We start from the raw sequence: 21,533 nt of genomic DNA, 5'->3' as shown, positions 1-21,533 counted from the left end.
GTGAAATCTTCTGCAGCTGGATAATTGTTTGTAGAAGCTCATTGGAATTTGATTTGTTTTGAAGGACCAAGCTCCCTTCAGCTATTAATAAGGTATGTGTTATTGACAGCAAATGAACCCAAATTTCCTCCTCCTCACTTGAATTTTTCTTATTAATGTGTGTTTGAACAATAATGTAAGGAAATAAAATAGCTTGCAGGTGCACTGACAGTTTCTTTCATCACTCTCTTGGGGTGAATGACAAGAAAGAACCCAAAATCAAAACAAAGAAATAATTAAACAATTTTTTTCAGACCCATTCTGAATTACTATGCAATGCAAAAATAATTAACGATTATTTAATTTGCGAAGTTTTTACGTTTTACATTTTTTTAAGAAGTCTCTTGTTCTCACCAAAGCTGCATTTATTTGATAAAAAATGTAGAAATTAATATATGTTATTTCAATTTAAACATTTTGTATTATTATAAATGTTATAAGAGTCAGTACTCTTTTTATGAATAGTAAGTTCTAAAGAACAGCATTTATTTGAAATCTTTACTGTCACCTTTGATTAAATTCAAAAAAGTATTAATTTATTTTAAAGTATGAGGGTAAATCAGGCAACATATTAGTTGTACTGCCTTTACTTTATTAGTACATGACATGAAATACTTTTGAAAAGTTGGCATGCTACTTGGTGTGACATGATGTATGAAATATAGAATTTAATATAAAAAAGTATTTCATTATTTTGGAATTATATATTATTTTTTTTATTATTATGCTGCTTTTATGCTTTGCAGCTCGTATCAATTGCAAAAATACATGGAATATTTGTACTTTTAAAAATGAATTTGTCATAACGCAACCATTTTCCTTTATGCATTGAAAGTGTGTATAAAGTTCAACACAAAATAATTGCTATGAATATAATGTTGATTGCAAAAAAATATATATATTTTTTTTTATACAAAATGTAAAAAATATTAAACTTATTTATTTACTTACTTATTTTTCCCACCATTTGACACATTGTTCACCTGTCTAGAAAAATAATACCATGCAGGCCATAGAATTAACAACATCCAGACTTAGGACCCAGCGTCCACCTGGCAGGCCTGTCCTTGCGAAGACCGGGACCTCTGAATGCCCCCAGTTCACATTTCTAGCTTGGTTTTGCCAACAGCAAGGGCCACGCTTTGCTGACATTTTGACAACTCTGCGCTCTCGACCCCTAGCTACTTCCCCCCCTCCTCCATCGGGCTGGCACCCCTCTCCGGTGGGGTGAAGGTCCCTGGGACCAAGCTGTTAATTCAATCAGGAGGGTGGTATGCTCAATTAGGCACTCATAAGGGCCCAGGAAGAGTCTGGGGCCCCAGCAGAGGGCAGGCAGCCCTACCCCTGAGAGCCATTAATTGTGGATGACAGTGTGTAAACACTTGGGTGAATAGGCGGTGCAGGTGTTGGACACACTACTCGTTGGACACTCTATCAATGGTTCTTTTCACACCCCGCTTTCCTCTCAACGTTCTCCTTTTTGGAGTCTCAGTCACTCTTCGCTTATCAGAAGAGGTGGTTGAAGGATAAAGATTGATTGATTGATATTTGTGTGTGTGTGTGTTGAGAGGTATCCTTCAAAGATGACCTCAAAGAAGGTGTAAAAAAATAAAATAAAGTCAGTGACTGGACCATCTGAACTCTTTGGCCAGGCCTGGAATCACATGACTTCAAGTTCTCCAGATACGGGAGCTTGTGAAAATTGCAGCCAGTACATGTAAAAGACATGGAATTCAACAAATGAAAGCCAGATGGGGGACTTTGAAGTGAAAGGGCTCTGCATCTGACCTCGCATTCTCTTGTTTGATGTCCTCTCTCTGTCCATGTCTTTTCTTCATTCTGCCACGATTAGGTCAAACAGGCACTTGTGCATGAGAAATATGGACAAAGATGTATTGAGCAATCCTCAGATCTGAAATGTCTTGTTATATGAGTCCCTACACTCACAATGTTTCATCTTGAAGTACGAAGACACCAACAGAGTGACTAGGAATACACACACACCTGTAGCGATGTGAAATACCAAATTAGATCTGAGAAATGTTTTCCATTGAGATTACACTGAGACCAAATGGAGACTTCTGCTTTAGGTTTTGCTCCTGAGAAAAAGAACACATTCTCTTCCTCGGAGTTTCGGGACATATTTTCCAAGAAATCTGCAATCACGAGTATGAGATTTCAGTGTGAACTTCAAAGCTTCTCATCCAACTCATTCAAAAACAAGATGTCAGCTATTCACATTATATATTTAGATTAACTGATTACACTTTATTTGGTGACTTTGTTACAGTGTTATTACACAAATAAGTACTGATAATATTAATTAACTACATGTACTAACTGGTTATGCTTAGGGTTATTGGCTTGTAATTATACATAATTTACTGCTATTAAAAGTCAATATGTAAGTCAGTATGTAATGTGTAACTACATCACCTTAAAATAATTGTGTTACCCATTAATTTTGTAATTTTATAAAATTAAAGAATTATTACAGGTTAAGCTCAATCGACAGCATTTGTGGCATAGTGTTCATTATCAAATAAATAACATCCTATTAAAATAAATATTGTGACGCACTTAAAACTGAAGGGAATGGGGCCAGTGAAAATGGAAAAGTGCTCACTTTTTTAAAAATACTGCCAAAAAGGGTTATTATTATTATTATTATTATTATTATTATTAATTGTATTATTATTATTATTATTATTATCATTATTATTATGTTATTATTATTATTATTATTATTATTATTATCATTATTATTATGTTGTTATTATTATTATTATTATTATTATCATTATTATTATGTTGTTGTTACTTTAATTATTATTATTTTAGACCTGACTCAATATTCAAGACCTAACCCTAACCCTAACATGCAACTAATCTTAAAACAAACTAACCTAACCTAAAACAAACCCTATAGTAAGAATACTGTATGTTAAGTAATATTTTTAAATTAATATTGTGCAGTATGTAATTATACTGTAAAATGGACACCTTAAATTAAAATGTAACCATTTTTGTGTGGAGGTAGACTTTATGCAGTTATGCCACAATTGCTGCCATCTGAGCTTAAGTTGTACAGAACACGAAATGTTCCTTTAATATGCACTTAAATAAATAAATAATATATTTTTTGACACTCAGAGTACCAAACATTTCTGAATAGAAAAAAAGAAATGCATCTATAGTAAAATATGTCATCGTTTAATTAGACATCTGGTGAGGATATGTATGCCTTGAAGAAGACAATTGCTGTCAAAGACATTAGCTGAAGGAATCTCTCAGGACTAGAGTCGAAACTTTACCTTCTCTAAAAGCTGGTAAAACCACAATAAAGCTGGGTCCAGATGTCTAATTATAAAAGCTGTAAATGGGTTTAACAGCAGTTTGAACCACACAATTTAAAGTACAAAGGTATTAAGGACACTTAACGTGAAGCGGGCCTGTCATGGCTATCTTAGACATCATAATAAGATAAGGGTGGGGGGAGAGACCTCTCCGGTGTACTGATGTGTTGATTAAAGCCACGAAATGTGCATAGCCTGGCAATAATTGCGTTGGAGTCGACGGGGTGCCCGCGAGTTTAGTCTGGCTGGTCTTGTCTACAGACACCTGCTAATTTTCTGTCGGCTTTGCTTGCTATAAACAGACAGTGAACCGCCACTGAGCATCTGTGGAAAGGGTCGGTGTGATAATTGGGCAGCACAGCTCTTTTCAGCTTGTTTGCCCTCTTCTTTCTCTCTGGCCCTTGTCAAACATTTGTTTCAAGTCCAGCCAAGTGACAACAGCCGTCTGTGTTGGTCAACGTTTCTCCAACAACAAATTTTTTTTTCACACGCCAGAAAGCGGCTTTGTTTTGTACGTGGTTAAAGGAGCGGGAAGGAGGAAAGTGGATACAGGACATAAATTGATCTCGTTAACATTCCATTAGAAACTCCTGTCCCCCCTCACCCCTCCCTTCCCCCAGAAGAACTTCACACAGTCCCGGCCGGGCAGAGACCAGCTGGCGTGGTGTGGAGCGCTGCAGCCTGACCGAACCCTGGGGAGAGATTCAAATGGAAACCTAACGGCACATCAAGGTACATCCACAGAATCATCACTGAGCCCTGCTTCTCATAGCCTCTCTTTCTCTCCTTTTTTCCTTAAAATGCCTTTCATTAAAAGGTAGAATAATACAATTTTTGAGAAGCTAGGAAAGTGGATCAATTTTTAATTTTCTATCTATCTATCTATCTATCTATCTATCTATCTATCTATCTATCTATCTATCTATCTATCTATCTATCTATCTATCTATCTGTCTATCTATCTATCTATCTATCTATCTATCTATCTATCTATCTATCTATCTATCTATCTATCTATCTATCTATCATTTTACACTCCCTCAATAAATAAATAAATACATGAATAAATGAATGAATGGGACGGCAAACAATGTTAGCTAATAATCATGTTATACTTCCAGACATAAAGTGTAATGAATTTTTACTTGTCTAGAGAATATTTCTCACTAGTATGAATTTGTTTATTTATTTGTTGATTTATTTATTTATTTGTTTGTTTGTTTAGAAGTGTAAATAAATAATGTCTTGGTTACAAACATATAATATAATAATATAATAAATAAAATATAATATATGATAATATAATGTAATAAATTAGAATATAAAATAAAAATATGCACCATTGTAAAAAAAAAAAAAATATATATATATAAATATAAGAATAAAAAAAAATAAAGTGAAATAAAAACCATTGGTGGGGTTAGTTGACACAATGAGAACCTGCTGTTTCTTGTCACTTGATTTGACAAGAAACCTTGATTAGATTAAAAGGTAACACTTTATTTTAAGGTGTCCTTTTTACACGTTACATGTACTTACTATTATAATAACAATAAATTATGCATAATTACATGCAAGTAACACTAAGCCAAACCCTGATCCTAACCCTAACCATATAGTAAGTACATGTACTTAATTAATATTACTCGGTACCTAAATACAATTACACTGTAACAAGGGCACCTTAAAATAAAGTGTAACAAAAATCTATAACATGTCTATATTTAAAAAAAAATATATATATTGTGGGCTTTCAGATGAATATTTAAACGAAAGAACAATTGCTTGTCGAACCATGAAACTGAAATGAAATTGCATTTATAATAGTAGCCTAATAATAATAGGAATAATATAAAATTTTAACTGCTTGCCCTAGTCTCCCAATTAAACACCCATGAAAATAAATAAGTTGTAAAATGTTTCGTAGGAGTGTTGGGTTAAAGAAAGTCGTAGAGCTTTGTCTTTCATTACGCTTGCGGTAACCAAGTGGACTGATGATTAATCCGCGGACTTTTGCACCCCCCCCCAGGGCCCCCACCCTGTTTTAGTGCACTGTCATTGGACGTCCCCACTGTCAATCACGTCGTAAAATCCCACCTCCTTAGGTTTTAAACGCGTCCCAAAGTGTAAGGCAAACTATTCAACCTGTAGCTTTGGAAAGGACAGTACATCCCACGCAGTGGAAAGAGTGCATCATTACGATTTTCATCATCTTGTCTGCGTACTCTCCGGCACTATGAAAATGCACACGCGTAAAGAAGAAGCCCGCTGAGGACGAATTTATTTGGAAACAAACTTTTGGAATTTCCTGCAATTTTGGGACCGCTGCCAATTCTTAACTTAATCTTGTCCGTAGGCTGTCAGTTGTTTTAACACTTCAACATCAGACAGAATGTACTGCCACAACCTGGTCCTTTTTGTATTTATGTATTCCCTCACGCTACTGATGATGATGTGCCTGCCACCAGCCTCAGCGCAGAAGTCGAATGGTCCTCGGGTAAGTCCGTGCTTAACGCCGCTCTCCACCGCATGTGTTCAGCTGCGCACATTCACTTATTTGTCATTCGGATAACTTCAGTGCGTCATTCAAAGCTGTCAGTGTGACACATAACGTGCTTATACTGTGTCAAAGCCATTGCATTATATTAAAACAATGCTTCCTGATACAGTTTTCATTTATGAAAATATCTGCTTCAATATACAATGCCATTGCACTATATATATACAGTAACAATGCATCATGCAGTGCTTATACAATACTTGTTTGTTTTACAAATATCAGTTTTAGGAAGGATTTTCTTGACAAACTGGAATGCAGAAATAACCCACTGAAAATTTTACAGCTTCTTTTTGCTGCCTTATATGATGACACTGAATTAAAATATACCTTAATATATTAAATTTTCTATAAAGATGAACTTTCATTCTAGAATGCATAATACCTCAACATCAGAGCATCTTTTAGTGATTCAGCTGAATAGTTGGGTTTTGCTTGCTGAGGCACATTGTCAGTGAGACTTGAGTACACCCATTGACCTTTTGTCATAAAGGTCTTTTGCTCCCTGTGCACCCCTCTGTGCCCATAGAAAAGAGGACCGTTGCCTTTCCAATGCAGCATTTCATACGATTTCAACAAAGACAACTGTGTGGAGTATTTCTTTCTGCGGCTGAATCAGTTTGCAGACAATGTTGAATAGTAAAGCTATATGATGTCTTTTAAAAAATGATCCTCTCAGAAAATGCAAATACATCTGTCTGGATGTCTATAAGGGAGAAACATTGTATCAAGGTGATTAACTGTTTGCCTTAATAGCCTTGATTTAGTAGTGAAGTTTAAACAAATAGCAATTAATGCAACTTACTTGAGTGACTGATAACACTAACAAGTCAAAGCATAAAAACGTGCCCCAGAAATCGAATTGCCGCAGCATTCTTTTATTTCCTCAAGTATTTGAGCAATTCAGACAGAAGAACGGTTTGTCAAAATTGCCTCAGAGCTCTTGTGGTAAATGTCCATTCAGTTGTGCACTGAGACCATTGAGATTGACCACTGAGAGTACAAATCAGAAAGAGAGTGGAATAGAGAAATTTGTGGATGCTGCTGAGGTATTGTCATACTTGTGGTTGGAGGGGGTGGTCAGTATAAAAATCTACACACACATCAAAACTAAAAATGTGTTCATCTTCAAAAAGTGAACAGAGTGAAGTTTTGAAGAATTGATTTGCTGAGAAAAGTCTTAACAGCAAGATAAAAAAAAATCACATTGTTGTCATCAGGAAATCTTTTCAGAACCAGTTAATCTGCAAGGAACACATTGGACCTCGTAGAGATATATAACTAGATTTTAAAAGAGTATAAAAAGAAATTCCTTGGAAATTCAAATAATCGACGGTTCGTAAAGTCACATCACACACATTTAGCAATCTACATTTATTTCTTAATTATGGATTAGAAACAATTGTGACAATGGGGCCACTGTGAACATAAACACTTCTATACTGTGTTTCTGCATGATTAATAAAAAAAAGGAAGTTCACTGTGAATAAATTGTGCTTATTATGAAACAAGACTCTGGCTGCTGAGAAGAACTGAAAAGCATTAATCGTTGTCTTTACTTCATTCTATTTTTTCCTTTTAATGATTTTGCTCCTTCTCCATACTTATGTATCCATGTTCTCATTTACTTTCCCTTAACTCTCCCTGACTTTTATCTCCTGTGATATAATATCTGCTTACTTATTTTATTTTGGCAAGAACTCTATAGATTGAAATGTACTGTAATAGTAGCTGTAGAGAGCGTGTGTGCATGTGTGATTTCTTGTGCTCAACAGCATTAAACAGTGTAGAAATATCTCCGCAATGTTTAAACATCCTTCATCATCTTCATCTAATCATTACCGGAGGCCAGAAAGGTTGTGTTAAAAAAGCTATTTAAAAAATCTAAAGTCAAATGCTTCAAAAGTTATACTCCCTTCTGTGCCTCATTTGTAAAAACTTATCTCTGAATGCTGTCAGCTCCAAGAACCCAAAGTTTCATGAGGAGGTATGGCTAGAAGACATATTTGGGCCAATAACAGGATCAAGCTCTTTCCTCAAAGCCAATTGGGTGATTGGGTTTATTAAAAAAAGAAAAAAAAGAAAGAAAGAAAGGAAGCATCTCTTGACAGTAGAGGAATTTTAGGTTTCCTTTTCCACATTTAACATGAATTTAGCACACTTTTCCAGTCACAGTAATTCTGAGTTCTTCGACCTGGCCAATTCTGGCATCTGACTTAGAAGATAATATTTTCTGAGGATTTAATTCTGTCAGCATGTAGCGATGCATCTGAGCACAGTGAATATACCAACTGTCAGTAGGCATTATTTTGACAATTAATCTTAAGATCTTTTGGTTAAAGGTTATGTGTATTTATTTTCTACTAGGATGACTAAATTAAATTGAAAAAAAAAATAATAATGATGATAAACAAATTTCCCCCCTAAAAAACAGATAGTCCCGCCCCTAAACTCTAATTGGTTGAGCCAATATTGGTGTACAGTGAATCAACCTTTGGTGTTGTCAGTGTATTTTAACATCGAACAAATTATGCACTTCGCTAACAGCTCTTGTGCAAAGGTCACTGGGAACTTTCACTGTTAACAGTCTGACAAACTTGATCCTCATGGTAGCCTGACAAAACAGAAATAAAACTACACAGTATGCAACACATTGTCAGTGTAGTTTAATAGCAAAGTAGGTCACGTTATTAGTATTAAAAATGGTAATGAATTTGACTAAGTTACGGTATGTTGTTATTATTGTCTTTTTATTACAAACACAATGTGTAAAAAAGGCCAAAAAACCTTAATTAATTTAAAGTTATATGATTCTGTCACGTGTATGTTCCCGTTTAGTTCCTGTTTTCCTTATTTGGTCCTTCCAGTCCTTTTTGTATGAATTTGGTTCCAGCTGTGTTTGTTTAATTAGTTAATTTGCTCCCAGGTGTGTCCCATTGGTGTCTGTGTATTTATAGTGAGTCCTGTTCTGAGTTTCTTTGTCCGGAATTGTTTATGTCCCCTTCTTGTGCTACGTGTGATTTCCTGAAGAGAATATTAAACCCCTTTGTTTTGTACTCCTGGTCTCCTCGTTCCTCGCTCCGTGCTCCTCACAGTAGCGACCCGTGACAGAATTCCGGACCACACAAAAAGTGAGCGGCGACTTTTCCTCGCATTTGTTTTTTCCACCTTTTTGAAAAGCTTTTTGTTTTCCTTGTTTTCCCCGCGGCTATGGAAATTGCCGTTCGGTTCTTCGCCTTAGCTCGCCTAGATCTCCCCTTTGTCAAGTATTCCTGGGAGTTCTGCAGGCTCACCGCAGCTACGGCCCTCGATGACGCCACCATTTATTCTCTGTTCTGGCTCGGGGCCGACTACCATCGCCCCGTGGACCTCCCAGACACCACGGGACTGAGCTGGAGGGAAGGAATCCTCCGGTGTCTGGAGAGTGTCCTGCCCCGAGTCAGAACCAGCCCGCCGTCCGTGGCCTACTGTAGTTCACCGCCCGTTAATATGGCAAGCCCAACGAACATTAATATGGCAAGCCCCCATGCGTTCATGAGGCCCCAGTGTCGATTCCAGCCCCAGTGCCTGCTCCTCGTAAGCGCCTTCCAGAGCTCGCTCCAGTGTCGCCTCCAGCCCCAGAGCTCGCTCCAGTGCCAGCACCACGTAAGCGCTACCCTGATCCCCAGTTCAGCCCAGGAAAGGCTCCTGATCCCGAGTTAGGCCCAGGAAGGACTCCTGATCCCCAGTTCGGCCCAGGAAGGGCTCCTGTTCCCGAGTATAGCCGACGGAGGGCTCCTGATCCCCAGTCAAGCCCCGGGAGGGCTCCTGATCCCCAGTCAAGCCCAGGGAGAGCTCCAGCCCCAGAGCTCGCTCCAGTGCCCGCTCCTCGTAAGCGCTTTCTAGAGCACCATCTAGTGCCCGCTCCTCCAGAGCACCCCACAGGATTCCTAGATTTCCCCAAGAAACATTTGGGGGGGGGGGCATATACCTGTGGCCGAGCCAGCTAAGGCCACGGAGGATCTGCCATGGGAGTCCCCTGCTCCACCATGACTCCCTGATCCGCCCTGGAGGCTCTCCTTGTCTCCACCCTGTTCCAGTCCTGCACCCGCCCCCCCCCCTCCCTGATGGTACTGTTACGGCACTGGACGCGCTATCCAGGAGGGGGGCGATCTGTCACGTTTAGTTCCTGTTTTCCTTATTTGGTCCTTCCTCTCCTCGTTGTATGAATTTGGTTCCAGCTGTGTTTGTTTAATTAGTTAATTTGCTCCCAGATGTGTCCCATTGGTGTCTGTGTATTTATAGTGAGTCCTATTCGGAGTTTCTTTGTCCGGAAAACTTTGTTTTGTACTCCTGGTCTCCTCCAAAAAAAATAAAGACATGAAATATTTCAACTGGCAGAGTTCAGACACTATCTGAAAAATCTATCAGTTAAACTTGTCAATGTTTTTGCCAATACAGCCAAGAAAACCGACTAGTAACTGTGCAGCATAATTTACTTATATACTGTAAATTGTTACGGAGAAGCTATTTCTATCTGATCCAATTATTATATACCTCATGTAGTCAGGTCTGACTCACTGATGTAAAATAATATTTTTTACTAAATTTAGATGCTGCCACATACTGTAAAGCACATTTTAAGCTAACTTTTTTTTTCTGTGTAAGATATAAACATCCATATTTATTTGTTTGTTTGTGTAAGATAACAGTTGTCAGTAGTGCAGATCAGAAAGTGTACTGGCATTACCATTATGTCATTTTTCAACTTGAACCATGATTAAAAAAATAATATTTTTTAAAAGTTTTTAATATAGACTTCTGTCCTTAGTTGATTTGTGGGTTAAGTGAAAGACACATTCGTCTTTAACTTATGTTTTAAAGCCTTTTTCTTCAAATATACTTTCAAAGGAACACTCATGACCTATTTAGAACACTTCAATATTCCCTTCCCTTTGAAGTATGGACTTAATAGAGAGTGAACTTTTTCCAACAAGACAAAAACCTAGTCCAATCTGTTTTCATTCAGCATTTCAGTATGATACGACATAAGCTTTCCCACAGCATTCATTTCTCAGAATTAGCTATCCACACAAACAAAATATCATGGTAGTTTGGTCAAGCTTCAAAAATGAACTTAACCAGCATGAGTAATTGAAAAATGGATACATGGAGGTGGCCTGGGTAAGCGCTGTATACAGCATACCTGGTCGAGTGCATCACTGAAACCTCGTAAAGTCATGTAAAGAACAAACACAGCGAGACGAGTACAAGTTCCATGCCAAGACAACATTCTCCCAACTCGGCGTATGAGCACCAAACCCCCTGCCCTCCTCCTCTCTGCTTTTTTTTATTGCAGCCGCCCACATGACACCCAAAGAGCCAGTGATGCAGGTGTTGTGTGTTTGCAGGTGAGAGGGAGGGAGATGTGGGAATCATGTATACACAGGTTCTTATCTGAGTGCATTTAGAAAGAGTGATTGTTCTCTGTGTTTTGCGCGAGTAATAATTTTAACCAGACATCTAATAGTCCAGAGAAGTAGTCAACCAGTCAGCGGGTCATTGTTTACCTTATATAAAATGACTCACGATACACTGTGCAGCATCAGCGGGCTTTGCAGTTTAACACTGTGTTGACAGAAAGTTTGTGACTGTAGAGAATGTTCGCGCAGCTAAGATAATGCGAATGAGAAAGCATGCAGGTTTTAAATCATGCAACATGTTCTTTGATAAAAATCATGCCAGATTTACTATAATTTCATCAGAGGATTGTTGCACTAATTGCAGATTGCATTAAATGTATAAGTGTATAGGGGTTATGCCTTCTACCAGTGTTGGGGGTAACGCATTACAAGTAGCGCGAGTTATGTAATCAGATTACTTTTTTAAAGTAAATAGTAAAGTAACGCATTAGAACTCAGAAAAAACACCAGTTACTTTGTTTCCCATGTCTTGACTGACAGCTCTTGTGTTGCCATTTTGAGAGAAATTGGGAGTAAGTGCGGAGGCATTGTGTGTGCTGTGTGAAAATGATGTTACTGTAGTTCTAGAATAAATAAGAACATGCGCTTACTTATCTCACCTGCACAAAAACAGATTCAGTATTTCTCAAAATGAATAAAAACAGTGCAAAATGCAAACTCAGAATATTATACAATCCTGCAATAATTAAATATGTTAAATAAGACAAATATAATGTATGTATTTAATCCCATTTTATTAACCAATGTCTTTACTGACATTTGATGATCCAATTCAATCTTACTAATAAGCCTAAATGACACATTTGTGTTTCATTTTTGTTATTGCTGAATAGTGTTGAACTTTCTTCTCCTGTGTCATATTCTTCATGCAGTTTGTTTGAGCTGCGCCCTCTACTGCACCCTCTACTGTACAGACATGAATTTACATTTCCTTCAGCCTGTGGCATATTCATTTCACTTTTGGTGTGAAAGGGCTTTTACATTTTTATAAGAACTTTTTTATATTAAAAACAAACATGCAAGCCCTGCCCAGATTTAAAAAGTAACTTAAATGTAACATAACACATTACGTTTCATAAAAAGTAACTAAACAACATAATTAGCTACTTTTTTAACACAATATTGTAATGCATTACTTATAAAAGTAACTTTCCCCAACACTGTCTTCTACCGACTGTGTGATTTCAGATCTTAAAGCAAATTTTTGCAATCGAAGTCCAGTCTTTTCAATAGAAATCCACATGATCTGGAATTTTGTGTACGGGTCAAAGATTTCACCATACATGTTTTGCTGAAGTTTTTCTCACAAATTTGCAAAACTGACCAAAAGAAAGCTGCTTGGTTTGAAAGTGACGTCTGTGTGAGCTGTGCTTCATACATCGCTACACTATTGAAGATAACATAACTTTTTTTGAATCTTGATTGATTTCATGGTGGCTCAAGCGTTTGTCTTGTGAACACAAACCATCTCAAGCCGGGCATATACTATGTGATTTTTCGTCAGATTTCTGAGCTATATGACACTTTTTTTTTAATCAGGCCGATTTTCAGGTTTTTCATGCATTGTTTATTGCACAGGGGTAACGAGAGGCAATTAACCTCTCTCAACTGGCAATCAGATGGTCAGATGAATTTCTGATATGTCCGAAATTTTGGACCAACATGAGGGTATCACACAGTTGAAGCAGGGCTACAAACTGATTGGCCTTTTTCGCTCTCTGCGCCTGTGCAAAAAGAGAAATGAAACTATGGTGACACGGGCACACAGTTACGGGTTCGGGGGGTTCTAAATGTTTATTTCACATGTATAGTGTCAGCAGTCAGGTGGTAGCTTGACGATCAAACCGTATAGTGTGAGCACATAAATCACTTTTGACTCTATATTGTGAGCACATACAGTGAGATTTGACTTTACATTGTATGCGATTTACTACAGTGAGAGTTGGTATCTAACATAAACATCTCTGAAATTGTACATTGTATGCCCGGCTTCAGATATCTGCAGGACCAATATGGTCCACTTATATCATTCTTTGTGAGCGCAAAGTGGCAGAGGCGGACAGTAGTGAAGTATTTTTACTTTACTCAAGTACATTTAAAATTATCTGTAGTTTATCAGAGTGTTTTTCTTTGGAAAACTTTTACTTCACTACATTGCAAAGCATAATGTCTTACTTTTTACTGCACTACATTTCATAAACAAGAACATTAAAAAATGTAGTACTTTCTTGTGCTCAAGTAAATCTTTCAATTACTTTTACTTGAGTAAAATAACAAAAGTAATACATTTCTAATGTAATTAAGTATTAAATTATATTTAATATGAAACATAATGCAGTAAAAAGTGCAATATTATGCATTGGAATGTTGTGAAGTAAAGTTTTCTACGGAAAAACACTCTGATAAAGTACTGACACTTGAAAAGTACTTTTACAGCAGAGTAAAAATACTTCACTACTGTCCGCCTCTGCAAAGTGGTCTGGGGTTTATTTTATTTTCACTTTTCGTTACAGATGATCATACTATGCTAATGACATGCAGCTACACTGTAACACAGGCTGTGGACAGTCCTAGGATGTTGACTAATGGCAGAACTTACTAACTGATTCAACTAGAGGTGGCCTTTACAGATTGTTTCTGCCATTTACCAAATTGGGAAGACATTGATCTACTAATGTCAAGTTAAATTTATTTGTAGAGTATATCGCTTTTTATAACACATTGTTTCAAAGCAGCTTTACAGAAAGTCATACAGTTATGTCTATAAGACTTTAAAGGGACATTTCACCCAAAAATTAAATCTTCAGAACACAAATTTAGAAATTCGTGTCAGTATTCATGAACATGCATCGAAGACTGACACAGAAGAGAAGAAAGTCTTGAATAAAGTCGTTATTTTTGTTTTCTTTGCGCGCAAAAATATTGTTGGGAGACAGAGTCTAGGGACAAAGGGCTGTTCTCCCTGTGTGGGCTAGAAGCAGCGCTGTGTGCTTGATATACAGTGAGCGACAGCTGGGATTTGGATAAGGAAGGTTTTCTGACAGAGAGAATGTGTTCTGGGTCAGTGCTATGGCATTTTGCTGTGGACAGATAGCAGTGGCTATCAGCATTTAATGATACGGCTTTCTCTGAGAAAATACCAGAGATTACCAGCCTCCCAGAGGCTTCAATTACAGCCCGATAAAAGTAGTGTCTCTTTTATTACACCGGACAGCCATTAGTCATGACATGGCAGGTTTCATCAACTGATGTTTTGCCATATTGGGGTCCTCAAGTGGAATTTTCTCTCCACTGTGTGTTTTGTTGATGTCTACAGAACTTATTGTGCTACTTCAATGGCCAAACAACTTTTACTGGTTATTTAGTCTGCATGTTTTCATTTGTTGCTACAAGCTCTGAGGTTAAATAACCAAAAGCATTTGGTTAAGTTCCTACAAAGAATGTAAGAACACTTTGATTGTTTTGTGTTTGGATGCTGGTCTGGAATTGGCATTTTGAAGAAATTAGTGAATCTCACGAGTGTCGACTGTTTTTCAGGTGATGAATAATAAACCAAAAGTATTACTTTCTCTCCAACGAAAAAGCAAATGCACAAACATTCTTAAATAGGGATTTTTTGGCTAATATTAGCCATCCTACACTCTTAAAAATAAAGGTGCTTCAAAAGGTTCTTCAAGCGATGCCATTGAAGAACCATTTTTGGTTCCACAAAGAACCATTCAGTCAAAGATTCTTTACAGAACCATCTCTTTCTTACCTTTTTGTAATCTGAAGAACCTTCTTCCACCACAAAGAACCTTTTGTGAAACAGAAAGGTTCTTCAGGTGTTAAAGGTTCTTTATGGAACCATTTAGACAAAAAGGTTCTTCTATGGCATCGTGAAGCACCTTTATTTTTAAGAGTGTATGTTGCTTCAGCAGTGGTCAATCAATCAGTTTCCATTATGACTTCACTGATGTGCTGTATGCAATGGAGTTGAGACAGACTATACAAGACCCAGAGCAAAACCAGACCCCCTAGGACTCCATAATAGCATAGATCATGATTAACCAAGAACTAGATCCAGCCTTGTCAGTCCAAGAAATGGACTGTACATTTTAATGAACCCAGAGCTAAAGGGTGGAATTAACTGAATTATTAGTTTAACTGATAGTAACTAAGGACACTGGGTCAACGCCTTTCACATTCAGGCCTGTGATACAGAATATTGGACAGAATTGGAAATTATCCTGTATCTTTATTTATTATTTTTTTTTTTTGTGGGTGATCAGACAGTCAGTGAGATTCCCCAGAAGATGTAACATGACTGTTCCTTAGCGAAGCTGTATCATTAGAGTGACAAAGTAGGAAGTTCAGGAAGCAGATTTCCAGTTAGTCTGCATTTAATTAGTCTAATGATCAGAGAAGAGGGATTATTATATCAGATCTTCTTCTTATGAAATCTGACATTCATTACTGAATCATGCAAAGCTGTTTTAGGAGGGCATTTGAAATATGCATAACACATTTCTCACACTCTGTCTGCTTCCCGATTCACATATATGCACTCACAGTTAATAGCATATAAAAAAAGCATGATCCATTTTTGATCACTTTTCATTGTTTTTACGTATCGCCATTATAAGATGAAAATCTGCAAAAAGTTCTCATTTGAAACCGTTTTGAGGGGCGCCAGCTACACTTGGCCAGGCCTGCTAATTCTATGGCAGCCAATCAGAAGTCTGCTTTTGCCTGTTATTTTTGTAATTGTTCTTTCCAAAGGTAACGAGTGCTTCACACGTTATAGAGAGTAGCTCTGGCACTCCTCGTGAATACCACACACACACACACACACACACACACACACAGACACAGACACACACACACACACACAGAATGCTTGCCAAGAATAAAAATCCATCTGTGCAATGAGATTTCTCTGGTGTCTCCAGCTCGTCCAGAAATCTTCACTTTATTGTGAGAAGTCCAGGCAAAAGTTAAGAGTAGCCTTATTCGCAAAATAGAGTGTTAAGGTAAAACATTTGTCATAAACCCCAAACTGAAAAATGAGAATTTTTTTGGAGTTCACTTTTAATTAGAAAAACCTGCTTGACATATTGTTTATTCAACAAAAGGATTGTTTTTAATGATTTATATTTGAGTTTAGTAGTGTCAGGGAAGGATTTATTGAATGCTGACTACTGCACGGACATCTCACTCTATAACAAAAAAAGTGTACTGATTGAGAAACCTTTGCAATGCAATACTGACTTATGTACAGCAGCCCTAAAAGTTTTTTAAGCACCTATGCCACAAATATATGAATATTACTGCATTGCACAAAATCAAGAAATAAACAAAAGAGATACAATAAATACATGTATGTCACATGTATCTACATCTATACATCCAGTACCGTGTGAGCACTTTTTAAACATCCAGTGCAATGCATTTGTAAAATGCGTGACTTAAGTGTCCCAGAATCTCCCAATACTTTCTGGGGCATTGTATATTGTTAAAAGTGAGAATGACAGAAGATTTGTATGGTGTGTAGGCTTCTGTTTTCCTCTGTGTTCCACGCTTAACTAAACTTCCGCCCACACAAACTGACAGAGTGTGTGTGATTCATTTCACTTCTAGTTATACAGTTAAACAGTTATACTTAGACTCATATTTTACAAATAAACACATATTTTACAGACCTAGTCATGTATCAGTATGCTTTCAATCCAAGGTGATACAAATGTTGTATCTGTAATTGTGTGTGTTAGTGCCTTTCTAGAATACCTAATTTTATATCAAATACTGGACTGGGTTTTTACTTAAAGGTTTATTAAGAATTATTGTTTATTGAGAGGTCCTCCTACTTTTCCAAGCAAAAAGATTTCAGAATACAGTAGGCCTATGCCTTGTGAAAAAGAAGTACAATTGGTAACACTTTATCTTTAAGGTGTCCTTGTTACATGTTACTTGTACTTACTATTATAATAACAATAAATTATGCATAATTACATGCAAGGAACCCTAAGCCAAACCCTAATCCTAACCCTACCCATATAGTAAGTGCATGTAATTAATTAATATTACTCTGTACTTAAATGTATAATTACACTGTAACAAGGATACCTTAAAATAAAGTGTAACCATACACCTTAGAATACTTTTAAAAATAGCTCTTATTATGGATATATGTGTGTGTGTGTGTGTATGAGCTGTGAAATGTATTTTCAGACACATAATTCCATGTTAGTTGCAATTTAAAGTGAAAATGTATTATGCTATATTTTAAGTTAATATTAAATGCAATCAACTGCATTTTGGAGTGCTTTTTGATCCATTTACTGTAAGTAGGACTTAAAATGATTTACTCACCCTCAAGTTGTCCCAAACTTGTTTGAGATGTAGGATTTTATTGTATGATGTTTAATTTTCTTGTATGAGATGTATGATTTTCTTTCTTCTGTGCAACACAAAATGAAAATGTTTTGCAGAATGTCCTGAAGCTCTTTTCCATGCAATGAATGATTGCTCATGATGACCAATGAAGTTAGACATCATTGATAAGTCGTATTTGAATGTGTACAGCCGCCAATGATATTTGAGAGCTATGGTAGAGGGTTTTAAGTAAATAGTATGTTTAATCTCACCCTGTTCCTCACATAAAGCTGTTGTATGACTTCCAAAGATTTGCAATATAGCGAAAAATATAAAGCATTTTTTTTTTGGTTAATATAATTTTTAGAGCTCAAAAATCCAGATATTCTGCAAAATATCTTCCTTTTGGTTCCACAGACAAAAGAAAAATCATACAGGTGGCACAACATGAGGGTGAGCAAATGAAAAGACTTAGCATTTTTGTATACAGAGATCTTATTAATTCTGACCTTTAAGACTTATCTGAGAACCTTTCTCAACTCCTGTAGATGAATCTTAGACTATAAAGACATGCACTTTAGGTTATACAACTGAGTATTAATCTTTTATGCCTTCTGTCATAACAAATGTCATCAGACAGAACAGATCATTGAAATATTCATGTAGTCAAGATGAATTATAACACTACAACTGCTTGTCTGTGGAACCGTTGCCTGTTGCGGTCGCAATTTATTTCAGGTGGCCTTAACTACTATGCACTTACATCAAAAAAATAAGTACAGTGTATTTATTGTGTTCATATTGTATTGCAAAACACTTTTGCTGCTATTGAGGTGGGATATGGGTACGGTTAGGAACAGGTTTGGTGGTTTGGGTAGGTTTTCAGGGTGAGTTAAGGTGTAAGGGATGGGTCAACAGTGTATTTATAAATGCAATAACATAAATTAATTACAGATGTAATTACATACAGGTATTTTTTTTTTAAGTACAATGTAAAAACATGTATGTACACAAGTGCATTGTATCAAATCATTCATTTAAATGTAAGTGCATAGTAATTAAGGCCACCTAATATAAAGTGGGTCCCCTGTTGCTTTCTTTTTCCTGTTTTCCTTCAAAGAAAACGGACAAATAGGCAACTCACCATCTGGACGTGTACTCAGTTCTAAATCACCTTTAAAACAGCTTGCTTTGGATACAGCGTTTATTGTGCTACTTAGACCGGGCAGCTCTCACCAGGAATATTTTGGCCCATCTTAAACAACATTCAAGATTTGCTTATAGGTATTAATATTTAATGTGGCTGTTCTGGATTATTTACCCAAGTGAGAATTAAAAAGTATACAGTGTGAACACATACAAATATATTATATATGTATATACTAGGACATACTTGTGGATGAATTGAACTGAGTATGTATTACAATCTAATAACATGTATTAATTTATAAGTTGTATAGTGTGTATAGTACTTATTTATAAGCAGCATATAGTACATGGTAAAGGAGCCAGATTTAATAATGCCATACTTAGCTGAAAGGGGGGAAAAAGTCTGGTTTGTCTGTCATCAGGCATTCAGACTGATTCAGTTCATGTCTGCTATTAGTGACATCATTTGGTTCCATTTGCTTGATTGCTCAGCTCAAGAGATTCAGTCCTGAAGCAACGTTTTGTTGTTTGCTGTGTGTGTGTGATCAGAAACGGTCAGCTCTGGTTATTCAGATGGGTCGTGTTAAAATGGAAAATGTGCCCTGTGTTTCTGGCTAAAGCTACCCTTTTTCCAGTAGAGGTTCTCCAGTTTTGTATACCTGCTGTGCTGTGAAACCACTGCAGTGTCAGAAGCCACACTGCATGATGGGACGGCAGCTATGGCACAATCTGTAGTGAATTTGAAAGCTCAACTTGCTTTCCTTTCTCTTTACCTCTCTAAAGATGCTTCTGTTCCTCCCAAAGATTAGGGGAATATGTGTTCCTCTGAAATTGTGAAAATTCAAAAAGGATTTTGTATATTTGAGTAAGGTAAATGAAAAGAAAATACTATTGATACATATTAATTAATTGGAACAATGATTTATAAGAAATACAATTTTTTTCTTAATGTAAGGGAGAATAAAATAATATTATTTTTATAATAATTATAATAATTATATTATATTTACAGGTGCATCTCAATAAATTAGAATTCACTGCCAAAAGCACCAAAAGTTGGTTAAATGACCATGGTGTTGGTGTGCTTGACAGGCCAGCAAACTCACCAGACCTTAGATTCTCTATGGGGTATTGTCAAGAGGAAAATGAGAAACAAGAGACCAAAAAATGCAGATGAGCTGAAGGCCACTGTCAAAGAAACCTGGGCTTCCATACCACCTCAGCAGTGCCACAAACTGATCACCTCCATGCCACGCCGAATTGAGGCAGTAATTAAAGCAAAAGGAGCCCCTACCAAGTATTGAGTACATGTACAGTAAATTAACATACTTTCCAGAAGGCCAACAATTCATTAAAAATGTTTTTTTATTGGTCTTATGAAGTATTCTAATTTGTTGAGATAGTGAATTGGTGGGTTTTTGTTAACTGTGAGCCAAAATCATAACAATTAAAAGAACTAAAGACTTAAACTACTTCAGTCTGTGTGCATTGAATTTATTTAATACACAAGTTTCACAATTTGAGTTGAATTACTGAAATAAATAAACTTTTCCACGACATTCTAATTTATTGAGATGCACCTGTATAATTCTCATGTTTTATATTGTTATATTCTCGTATTCTCAGAACTTTTCTTTCAGTAAAATCAATATGAAATCAAAACTGATCCATTTACTTTGTAATGCACGTTCCAGGTCTAATTGTGTACAATACATAATTATTCCAGTGACAAAAAAAGGGGGTTCCATTCTGGTATGGAGGAGCTATTTTCACAATTGAATCCATTCCTAATAGTACTTAAATTCAGTCTTATTTGGATAAAATAAAATAATATAAACTAATGAACATGAAATAGTTACTTATATGAATGTGTGGTTTATCGTAAGCACGGATAAAAATAGTCTATAATACAACAGATTAAATACAACACAGCAATAATATACACACTGGCCTGAAGAAAATGGGTGTTCATTCAAAGAAGGTTTTCCTATGAATTAATTAGTAGAACAGTCCATTTCTCGTGTGCATTTGTACCCCTTGTTTCTGGAGAAAGCAGAATGAGAGCCGGCTCGCATTCCACAAGGTTGTAAATGTATCGGGTTACCATGAAACCAGGGTCTTGTTCGGCGTCCTGGGGTGTTACAAAGTATTTGTGAAATCTAGCTAACAAAATATATATTGTGTGTTGGAGTGGTCCAGACGCTACACATATGATTGATAGAATGAATGTTATTGGATAGACCAAATCGGAATAAAAACATTGCCCATTGAAAAATATGGGCCTCTGTACTGTGATAATATTAAGAAATGTTCTGTGTTGGTTTTTACCTGTATTTTGAATTATGCATTGCATTGTGTTGTGTTTTAAGGTTGAAGGAAATGTAGGAAAATGTAGTGGTAATTTTGTGACAGGACATTGGCTATTTTTCTATAGATTGTTTTTTTCTACAAGATAGAGAGATAGATAGACAGACAGACAGACAGACAGACAGACAGTTAGATAGATAGATAAATAGATAGATAGATAGATAGATAGATAGATAGATAGACAGACAGACAGACAGACAGACAGACAGACAGACAGACAGACAGACAGACAGATAGATGATAGATAGA

General features: G+C 36.5%; 1 protein-coding gene across 5 annotated transcripts in view; it reads left to right on the top strand.

Moving 5' to 3' along the window:
- Positions 1-5,548: 5,548 nt before the first annotated feature.
- smoc1 (SPARC related modular calcium binding 1) overlaps positions 5,549-21,533 on the top strand; it is a 56,623-nt gene continuing 40,638 nt past the window's right edge. For all 5 annotated transcript variants that reach the window (XM_016292591.1, XM_016292590.1, XM_016292589.1 and 2 more), the window contains exon 1: positions 5,549-5,892. In XM_016292591.1, the coding sequence (XP_016148077.1) occupies positions 5,788-5,892 (105 nt within the window). In that variant the 5' untranslated portion in view covers positions 5,549-5,787. The remainder of the gene's footprint in view (positions 5,893-21,533) is intronic.

The sequence above is a fragment of the Sinocyclocheilus grahami genome, unplaced genomic scaffold (assembly GCF_001515645.1).
Source record: "Sinocyclocheilus grahami isolate Dianchi unplaced genomic scaffold, SAMN03320097.WGS_v1.1 scaffold288.1, whole genome shotgun sequence".
Taxonomy (NCBI): Eukaryota; Metazoa; Chordata; class Actinopteri; order Cypriniformes; family Cyprinidae; genus Sinocyclocheilus; species Sinocyclocheilus grahami.
This window is presented reverse-complemented; position numbering and strand designations above follow the sequence as displayed.